Here is an 11205-nt window from a genome sequence, read left to right as displayed (position 1 = left end):
TCTAATATAAGCACATGTTATATTAGTAATAAATATATAAGAATTAACTTTAAAATTTAACTGCTTGGTTGCATTACTCTAAAGTAAACACCAGATCTTGAAGACCTGCTGAAATTAGTTCGGTAATACATGTAGGTACAAAACATTTTTAGAAAATCACCAATTGAATTTAGACACTATAAGATACTATGTGTAAGAAATGACAAAAACTATTTGAGACTAAACAACAGCATAGCTGAATACATGATACCAGGCACCATGATACAAATCTACAAGAGACCATACAATATACTGTAAATTGATAGTATGTCTCCTGCAGTCACTTAGTATGACAATCATGCTTCAAAGTATAATGAGTTATACTAAGTGACCACAGGAGACATGTCAGTACAAACATCATACTTCCAAATATTTTGCAGTATTAGAAATTACAAGAATTTTTTTAAAAGCTGGACTATGCATACAGTCTATGCTACAGACCATGAAGACTATAAAAGGTCTACTATCACACCATCTATGCTATGCTATCAAAGATTGCTAGAGACTATCAAAGACTATTAGAGACTATCAGAGAGTCTATTAGAGACTACTGGAGACTACTAGAGACTATCAGAGATTACTGGAGACTATTAGAGACTACTGGAGACTATTAGAGAATACTAAAGACTATCAGATACTACTAGAGACTACTGGAGTCTATTAGTGACTACTAGAGACTATCAGAGACCATTAGACACTATTGGAGGCTATTAGAGACTACTAGAGACTATCAGAGACTATTAGAGACTACTGGAGACTATCAGAGACTATTACAGAGACTATTGTAGACTATCAGAGACTACTGGAGACTATTATAGACTATTAGAGACTATCAGAGACTACTGGAGACTATTAGAGACTACTGGAGACTATTAGAGACTATCAGAGACTATTAGAGAATATTGGAGACTATTAGAGACTACTGGAGACTATTATAGACTATCAGAGACTACTAGAGACTATTAGAGACCACTGGAAACTATTAGAGACTATTAGGGACTATCAGAGACTAGTAGAGACTATCAGAGACTACTGGAGACTATTAGAGACTACTAGAGACAACTGGAGACTACCAGAAACCATTAAAAGACCATAAGAGACTACTTTAAGAGTGTACTAGATACTTATATACAGAGTTGGGGGTAACTAGTTACTTTGTAACTAAGTTATGTAACTGATTACTTTTAAAGTAACTAGTAATATAACTAGTTACTTGCTTTGTAACTATTAACTTGCAACTAGGAGTAACTGTCTGAAAAGTAACTAAGTTACAATAGTAACTAATTACAATAGTTACATTGTAACTATAACTAATTATGCTTTAAAAGCAAGATTTTGTGCCATATATGCCACAGCCACATTAAGTAGACAAATTATGTGTACTGCTCTCTATGATTCAGCTTGAGTAACAGACGTAGCAATAATTAAAACTGATCTGAAATAGCCAAAGAATTTATTTCAAGTGAACATATGTATTGCATCCCTTACTGATGCATATCTGAGCAAAATTCATGTTACAAAAGCTAAAAACAAGTCATAATGTATAGTACAAAAGTAGCTAGTAACTAGAGTACTTAGTTATCTTTTGAAAGTAACTGTAACTAAGTTACATGGGATAAAAGTAACGCATAACTAGTAACTAATTACTTTTTTGAAGTAACTACCCCAACTCTGCTTGTATATATCATTTTAAACTATATATTTCTATATCTTTCCTTTATATCTGGTGCTGTACAACACCAAGTCACAGCCTGTTTTTTCTGATTGTGGTACTTTACTTATTTATTCGAAGTTGCTATTGTTCCGGCAGCCGGAAATATTTTGTCAGTGCTATTGTTCCGGCAGTCCACTAGATTTCTCACTATCAAGCACACTAGTTGTATGCTATGTCCTGAGTATTCGACTTTAGGGCACATGTCTAGTAGGTTGCCCCGAGTATTCAACTTTAGGAAGCGCGTCTAGTAGGTTTCCCCGAGCATTCAACTTTAGGGGACGTAAAAAGTAGTTCTAGTGTTAGGGTTAGGGTCGGGTTCAGCTTTAGTTTCTTCTTCACCTTCAATATAATTATATTATTTAATAGTTACTCCACGTGGAGACATAAAAGGTAGAAACTAAGGGAGTTGGGTAGCTGGAAGCCACGTAGCACAATGGGTAGGACTCTGGGCTCAAGCACTGGAGGTCCCGGGTTTGATTCCCGCTCAAGACATTTTGTGTTTTTCTTTTTTTTCGTTTGAGGACCTTTGTTGTCTAAGTTTTGTTTTTATTCACGTGACTGCAGGAACAATAGCAGCAGCCTTATTTATTTTTTTACAAAAACGAACACATTAAACAGATACAAAATAAAATAAGCACATTAAACAGATGAGTCAAGCTGAACTGCTGCCAAGCGCAGTTCAGCAGAGGTAGTGGGGCGCTCCACATGTACAGGTATCATGGTCCTACTTCCCCGGATAGCCAAGATGGCAGAACGGAGTAGAGAAAAAGAGATGGAACATCGCATCAGTGAGGTATAGGGTGTGCCATGTTTCTTGGAGAGTAAATCAGCTAAGCGGCTATAGAATATAGTTGCCTCCCTACCAAGTCCACCAAATGTAGAAAAAACAAGAGGGATAAATGAACCACACTCCATGCTGCAAACCCTATCACCATTTTCCCGCTTCTTCTCTAACCCATGCCTTCGAAAAAGTGATGCAGGCTGAGTCTTAAGGTAGCTTGGTGTATTGGTGTGAAAAACTCTTATATCAAAAAATGCACCCTGGCATCTACCCCAAAACCCAGTTGCATGAACATCTGCACGAGCTTCATCATTATGAATGGCAGAAACAAGAGCAGTGGTCTCTCCATTAAGAGGTAACAAAGGTGGTTCCACTGCAACATTATAACAGACCTCTTGTAACCATCCAGCTGTCAAGTTGAATAAAAGTAAGGTCTCCATGGCGGCAAACCATAGCATGATCTACACTGAAGGGGGTGCCACAAACACAGTGAATGGAGACATCATACAATTGCCAGCCAAATCTAAGATTTAAAGCATCCCAAAACTCCTGGTTATTTAAGCGGAATCCCTGCTCCTGAATAGGAAGAGCTGTCAGCCACAGGAAAGAACACTTCATGCTATTCAAACCAACGATCCTCTGCAGCAAGGGATCCAGACGAGACTTGACAGAATCAGCAACAGAAGACAGATGTTGTCGTTTAAGCCAGTGAATATCAGATTTAGCAGATTGTAAATTAAGGATACAGAAGTCATTGGATTGTTGCTCTATCAGGGAAGCCAAGGAAGCACTGATCTGCCTAGAACCAGAATATTGAGAATCAGAATACTTAGTGGGATTGGGTATGTTCATACCTCCTAGACGACATGGTAAGGAGAGGACTTCCCTCTCTAACTCCGAGCAAGGATTCCTACCAGACATCGCAGGAATCAGAAATTGATGAATAACATCCTCCAGAGGCTGAAACAGATGACTAATACATTGAACAGTTTGCATCAAAAAAATCCACTTGTGAACAACACCATGGGTGAAAGCAGTGTATGCACTATGAGGATGCATCTGTGCAAAGCGAGACAGAACACGGATCTCTTCTGACCACAGTTTAATTTTCTCAGCAACATACTCTTCAGCAAAACAACGAGATCCAATGGCAGCACCAAGGTGATGCTGACCATTAGCAGTTACCTGAACTCCACTTCCTTGGAATATTGCTCTTGTGGACTCTAAAAACTCAGGCTTAACAATAATGCAGGTTTTAGTAGCTTTAGGAAAGTAGCCATAGCGGGGTCCCAGATATAGTATGTGCTTCCTATACTGAAAAAGGGACTGTAAATTGCCAGCAGCAGTGGCATCATCAGCATACCAAACTTGGAGTATGTCAGGCTGGCAATGTCTAAGGGCTTGAACCAGTGGAGTTACAGCCAAGGCATACATAGCCATGGCAAGAGGGTCACCCTGTGTGGTACCCTCAGTAGAAGAAAGCTCTCCTTCACCAGTAATAAAGAGTCTGATGGGTACACTATAAGTATTTCATGATATGGTACTAAAGGATGGACAAAGGATGTTAATGTTGTGAAGAGCAGCTTGACATTTAATTCTGTTAAAGGCATTATCAGCATCAACGAGGAGGACAGCCTCAGTGTCTTCTAGGGACCCGCCAATTATGCTGGCATAATTTTGAGCATAATAGGTGCCTGAAAGCATTGAGAATAATGCTAGCATAATAGGAAGAATATCTGAGCCATACTACGAATCCTTGATGGTCAAAATACATATCACAAAAAAAGATCGATATACTCTAATAGTAACAATTTCCAACCAACCAATGTTTCACACATATTTTTGCTACTTAAATTGCACATCTTAAATAAATGTTTCACATGCTGCCGTTCCAGACAATGGTAGTCAATGCTTCGTACTTTGTAATGCACTTTACTGGATTAAAATTCATGCGGTATTTATTGAAATATGTCAAATCAAAGTTTGAGAAATAAAAATCCCCATAGGGAGGCCATACAAATAATTGCGCACGTAATTCTAATTGGAAGAATACAGCACCGGTGATAGCCAAAGTTTCCTAGTATTTCCGCGTGAATCTGTGGCTGATGAGGATGAAAAAAGTGGTCCTGGGCAAACCCTATACGCTGATTTCGAATCTGCCATGTGTTTTTTGATTGGAGGACAATTGAAGTTGGATTACGATTGTAGGAACAGTAAACTGTAACACTTGCTATACGTGCATACATACTTGTAACGAAGTGGATATTTAGCTGGTCACCGGTCACGGTGCAAATATTTATTTAGCCGGTCATTTGTTGGGAAGTGTCACCTATAACTCTAGTATCAAACGCACTAGTTGTATGAAGGTAAGTTTTTGGGTGAGTTCGAGGCGAGCTAGGGTTGGAGCGAGCGTCCCGGCAAAGCCGGGCCAACCCTAGCTCACCTTGAACTCACCCAAAAACTTACCTTCATACAGACAGTGAAAGTCATCATTACGTTTAACAGGCAAACGTCAGGTTAGCGTTACGGTTAGGATCGGGTTCAGCTTTGGTTTCTTCTTCACTGGTATGGTTAGACTATTATAGTATTTTATATTTGTAACATTTAAATAGTACAAAAACAAGAGGAGTAGCCAGCAAGCGCCGGTGGTACAGTGTTAGAGCGTTGGTACCCCAAACCTGGATGTGTGGGTTCGAGTTTAGGTCACATCACACTTTTTTTCTTCGTTTCTTAAATCTTTTTGTGTCACGATTTTTCTAATTTTTTTGTAAAAATTGCAATGACCGGCTAAATATCAACAGCCTACTTGTAACATTATGTAATTCTAGTAATGTGTGTACGTCATTACATGATCACATGATAAAGAGAGAGTTGACCTCGTGTTTCCTACATGGCGCTACAAGCAGTTCGAAACTGAGCAGTGGCGACTTACCGCTATTCAGCAATTGTCAAGGAACGACTGGACTATATCCCTGTGCCGGTCGAGGCACCTGCAAAGGTGATTTTAACCAATGTGTAGTCGTTTCTGTCACGTGCTCCCTTGTAGACTGATACAGAACTACCCGGAGAAGATGCCATACGTGTTCCGGCAAACTGACTTGCCCAAGCTCGACATAAAAGTAGACAGAGGGTCCGATTTTGAGGCATGGAAAGATCAATGGGCATCGTACTGTACCCTCTCAGGGCTGGCAGAGGAGTCCGCACCAACTAAGGTACAAGTATTAACTTTGTGTTTGTCACAAGAAACCCTCGCCATTGTTAATAATCTTGGTCTCACTACGAAGCAAAAGCAAGACCCATCCGCCATCATCACAGCAATAAAGCGCCATATCGATGGTCATATCAACGAATCCGTAGAGCGACGTAATCTACGCTATCGCACACAGCAACCTGGTGAGAGCTTTGATGATTTCTTGGTCTCCTTACGCGAGCTAGCAAAGACATGTGGCTTCTGCTCAGAGCAATGTACGCAAAAAAGCATACGGGACCAGATAATTGAAGGCTCTCTCGATGGTGAGGTCACTGAGAATCTACTGAAGTAACCAAACTTGACATTGGATACTGCCATAACCATGTGTAGGACGCAGGAGGCAGCTAAGAAACAGCGAAGTGAAATGAACAGTGCAAACCCTGGAGCTGTCTTGGCAATTAAACAATGGCGACAGCCACCAACTACTCAGCCCAGTCAGCAGCCTGTGATCTGCCTAGGGTGTGGGTCGAAGCCACACATTGGGGTCAAGTACGCTGCCCAGCATATGAACAAATCTGTCATCACTGCAACAAGGTGGGACACTTTGCCAGGGTATGTCGGGCTAAGAAAGCCACATTACCCCGACCCCCACCACCAGTCTCTGCTAAACCTGTACAGACAACATGGACTGAGGACCATCAGCAGCATTGGCTAGACACCATCACACAGATCGCCGCCACTGAGCCAGCACCCACCATTGAAGTTCGTTTCTGCTCTGCCAATGGCTCATGTGATACACTAGCCCTACCAGACTCAGGTGCTGACATTTCAGTAGCCGGACCACAGCTTCTACAGTTGCTTAAGGAACACCCCCTCAACCTATTACCATCAGAGATCATCCCCCGTACAGCAGATGACCATAGCATGCAGCCAATGGGCAAAATACCTATAACATTTCACCTACAGGGAAGGCAGCACAAAGGAAGACATGCACATTTATTCACGTCATCATGTCCTGGAAGGCAACTAGAAGCCTCAGCATATTACCCTCACAGTACCCCCAACCAACACCAATCTTTGCACCAGAGTGGCAGAAGAGCACTCAAGAAGCTGAACAACAAGCCACTGAGACGCTAGCCCAGTCTAAGGAATTTTACAACATTCATGCTCATTCGCTTCCTGACATCAACTTGGTTCTAAGGTAGCTTTACAAAACCAACAAACAAAGCTGTGGGACATATACGGAATAGTTGTCAGTATTGGACCTAATCACAGGTACTTTGTCAAGACGCAAAGTGAAAGAATCCTTGTCCGTAATCACCGCTTCCTCAGATGCCGTACACCAGCTTCACTTCAGCCACCCTCTCTGTCACATGATAGAAGAACAAATGCTCCACATGCCTCCTCACCAACATCTCCAAGACCACCGTCACAGCCTCCAGCTGAGATACGACGCTCTGTGCGACCCCACAGACTACCTGCAAGACTTATTGAAGACCCCAGCTGGCCCAATTGATATCAGCATTGGTGCTCCCCTGTGCCATTAATGCTTGGGGGAGGTGTAGGTGCAGTAAACTGTAACACTTGCTTTACATGCATTAGGGCTCAAACGAATAGTGATTTTTACTATTCGAATATCCTTTAATCAAAACTACCGAATATTCGAATATTCTATTTTTATGCATACCAATTAACTTTGTTGGTGACTCACTGGAATCAACCACTTACATAAGAATATTTGAGTTGTTTTGTTTGAAATCATCTTGATCACACATGCATGTAAGTCAAATGTGACTAAACACACACAGTTTAGATACATTACATACTTAACATAAGTGACAGTAGTTAGAATTACATGTACTTATGCATTGAGCAGTTATAATAATTTGTAATTTTTGTTTAAAAATACTAGCATGTTCAAGTGCTCTGGGTTTCAACTTGATCGCAATCGGTTAGCTATAATTCCAGCACAGGAAAAGATGCGCTCTGATGGAGTTGAAGTAGCTGGAACACAGAAATACTTCTGCACTAAAGGCACGAGTAAACTGTAATGTGAAGTACTAACTTTCCACCATTGTAGAGGAGAAGATTCACGGGAAGGAATGTTAGCTGATAAATAAGCCCTAACTATTTCAGAGACATGATCACCACTTCGACTATTTTCAGCAGAATCATCTTCCCCAAGTAAAATATCTAGGGCAGACAAGTGATGTGGCTCAGAAGCATGTGTTTGAGAACTAGTTTGGCCACTTGCAGTAGCAGTAGTGTCCCTGTCATACTCAAAGCTATTGATAAGGTAAATTACTGATGTTTCAAGCAAAGATTTCTGTGAGCGGTTAAGAAACTTGGTATCTTTAAACCGTGGATCCAAAAAGGTAGCTAGTAATGGAACACTAGGTTCACTTGGATCAATTTCATTCAAGTTCCATCGTTGAGTAAGTTCTCTTATAATAATATTCTTAAAATTTCTAACTGGTGCTGAGTCACCACTTTCAGGCTGCATATTTTTGATAATCCCGTGTATAACTGGTAGCATAGTTGAAACTGAAACATTGTATTCACTGCTTAAGTAGGTAGTGGCTACCTGAAATGGGTACAATACATCTCTTAGCTGTTCTAGAAGATCCCACGATGAAGGTTGTAAATCAAGGTGACGATGATCTCGTCTGGTTACAGTGCTATCAGCTAGAACTGCACTAATTGGCAATCGTAACTTCAACAGACGATCAATCATGTAATAGACACTATTCCATCTTGTCTTTACATCCTGAACTATCTGTAGTACATCTTGGTCTGGTGACATTTGTTGCTGACGCTTCTGCAAAGCAGTATTAGCAAGTTCACTCTTCTTGAAATGCTCAACTAATCTTCGAGCCGCACTAACCACTTGCTGAATTTCATTTACTTCCAGGCCAGCCTTAATACATAATTGCAAATCATGACCAGCACAACTTTCACTTGACCACCCAAACTTCTCTGATAATATTTTTCCAGCACGAACAAAATTTGACCCATTGTCATGCACAAAGCTAACAACCTTTTGTGTACTTATGGCAAAATTTCCCAGTATCTCCTCAATCCATGATGAAATATTATCACCTGTGTGCCGTTCAGATACTGGCATGGTACCCAAACAAACTGATTCCATATTCCACTCACCAGAAATAAAGTGGGTAGTTAGGCTAATGTAAGCATCATTGGCAAGGCTGGTCCACATGTCAGAAGTGATTGATATGTAATTAGCTGATTGAAGAGTTTGTTGAACTTTGACTACAGCTTCTTCATGTTTGAGCTCAATCAGTTTCGTAAAGTAAGTTGCAGACGGTAAATGATAGCCTGGTTCAACAAAGCTCATGAGGTTTTGAAAACCTTCCCCATCTACGAAATTTATTGGCCTTAAATCTTTGATGATAACACCAGTTATACGGTCTGTAATAGCCTTTGAACGGGTCCGAGAACACACAATACTACGGGTAAAACTATCTAGTCTGGTTTGCTTACTTGTAGATGGAGTATCACTCGAATCATTCGTGGTCACTTCACAAAACGCAGTATAGTGGCGTCTCTTTAAATGTTCACGCATCGATGATGTCCCTCCGTGATATGCAAGTAAACCATCATTATTTCCAACTGGACACAACTGACACTGAACTGATTTTCTGCCTTGCAAGGCACTGAAAAATTTCCACACCACTGAACGAGGTCGACGTTGTCTTGAAGAATTACCTCGAGAACAATTACTGGCAACGGAGCCAGTCTCATGAGTCTCTTCTTCATCATCGTCATCTATTCTTTCTTCACCTGAGTCGTCACTAGAACTATCCATTGCCACGTGTAGTCACGCAGCGCAGAACAAAGGAAACAAATGGCTTAGCACGTGATAACTTATTAATTACAGAATTCGGACCCCACGTACTTTCGATTACTCGAAGACATTATTATAGCTTCGAGTACTCGATTCGGTTCCGAATAGTCGAATATTCGGATATTCGTTTGAGCCCTAACATGCATACATACTTGTAACATTATGTAATTCTATTAATGTGTGTACGTCATTATGTGATCACATGAGAAAGAGAGAGTTGACCTCGTGTTTCCTACAACGATGAAAATATGGTCTTTTAAAAGGGAAATCGCCATCTAGCACTGTTCAGAATTCAGCATTACAATCACCCGGGACTTCAAGGTATCCCTCTGCATCAATGCAAGTATACTTTGAAGGTGAGCAGTTTGTTGTCTTGTGCGGAATTGCAATATAAATGTTCAAGGTTGAGCATAATCTTTTCAAAAGTGGACACTGGCACATGATACCAGCCTTATATGGTTTCATACATACCTGATGTTATATTCTAGTGTATTTACTGCTGTTTTGATCCATTTTATAGCAGCTTCAGTGACTGTAATTTTGGTCAGACTATTTATAATTTCTCTTTATAGTATAGTGATGACATTGTGTTATATAATAATTATCATCCTTAGTGCTTACAATGTGACAAATAAAGCTGAACAGTGTCCAAACAAATCAAGTTTTAAAATAATATTGGTCTTACATTTTGTTATCTGACTGTCATGTTTCCGAAGAATTTGTTAATTGTGACTTGTGTTGCCAGTACTTACCATGTTATATAATATTACTGATTTTTCTAGTTAGCTATCCTTGAAAATGCATTGGGTACCTGTGTATACTTAGTATCACACAATACACACAGTTTTATTTGTGAATCACTTGCTTTATTCATATAATATTCTGAGTGGTCAGTTTACAAAGAAGTGGTCACTCTTGAGAGGTTTTACCTAGCTCATATGCTGTTCTCCACAAAATAGATATGTGGTGAAAATTTCATGCTATTAATAGTTTCCTGTCCAGATTTATGACACTTTGAATATTGTGCTTGGTGCCATGCGATATACATAAAAACCATTGAAAATACTGTACACAAAAATCATCACACTGTCAACTTCTTTTGCTTATATCTTTTGATAGGAACCACCAATTGAGGTGTGGTTTACACTAAAATGACCCTGAAAAATAGCACAATATTTGTCATACCAATGAATGCATGGAATGTTAATTATTTAATTTAGTTGGAAATTTCTACTAATAGAACAGTCAATAATTCTAATAGAACAATCAGCCAGCTGACTGCTCTATTAGAGTATATCGATTTTTCTGTCACATGCATTTTGAAAAGCAAATATGTGCTTCAGCCACTTATTATGCACCCATAACTGCAAATTTATAAACAAAACATGGGAAATGAGACATAAAGTTTGAGCATAATTTGAGCATAATAGGTAAAATTTTGAGCAGTGCAGCATAGCATAATAGGTAAAATTTTGAGCATAATAGGGGGTCCCTATAGTGTCTTCCTTCTGAAATAAATCCTTCATCGAATGGATGGCAGCCTCAGCACCAGCATCCTGCCCTGCACAGGTCTGTAGAGCACCTGCAGCAAGCTGAATCAAGACACACGATAGTGT

General features: G+C 39.9%; 1 protein-coding gene across 1 annotated transcript; it reads right to left on the bottom strand.

Moving 5' to 3' along the window:
• Positions 1 to 7657: 7657 nt before the first annotated feature.
• LOC136262871 (E3 SUMO-protein ligase ZBED1-like) lies at positions 7658 to 9550 on the bottom strand. The gene has a single exon (XM_066057643.1). The coding sequence runs from the start codon at positions 9548 to 9550 to the stop codon at positions 7658 to 7660; it is 1893 nt and encodes a 630-aa protein (XP_065913715.1).
• Between the last annotated feature and the right edge of the window lie 1655 nt (positions 9551 to 11205).

This window comes from Dysidea avara, chromosome 1, assembly GCF_963678975.1.
Source record: "Dysidea avara chromosome 1, odDysAvar1.4, whole genome shotgun sequence".
Classification (NCBI taxonomy): Eukaryota; Metazoa; Porifera; class Demospongiae; order Dictyoceratida; family Dysideidae; genus Dysidea; species Dysidea avara.
The sequence above is the reverse complement of the archived record's forward strand: the minus strand, read 5'-3'. Positions and strand labels throughout refer to the sequence as shown.

Bases quoted from the DNA above. Each gene is read 5' to 3' on its own strand.
- LOC136262871 (XM_066057643.1), bottom strand. From the start codon at position 9,550: ATGGATAGTTCTAGTGACGACTCAGGTGAAGAAAGAATAGATGACGAT.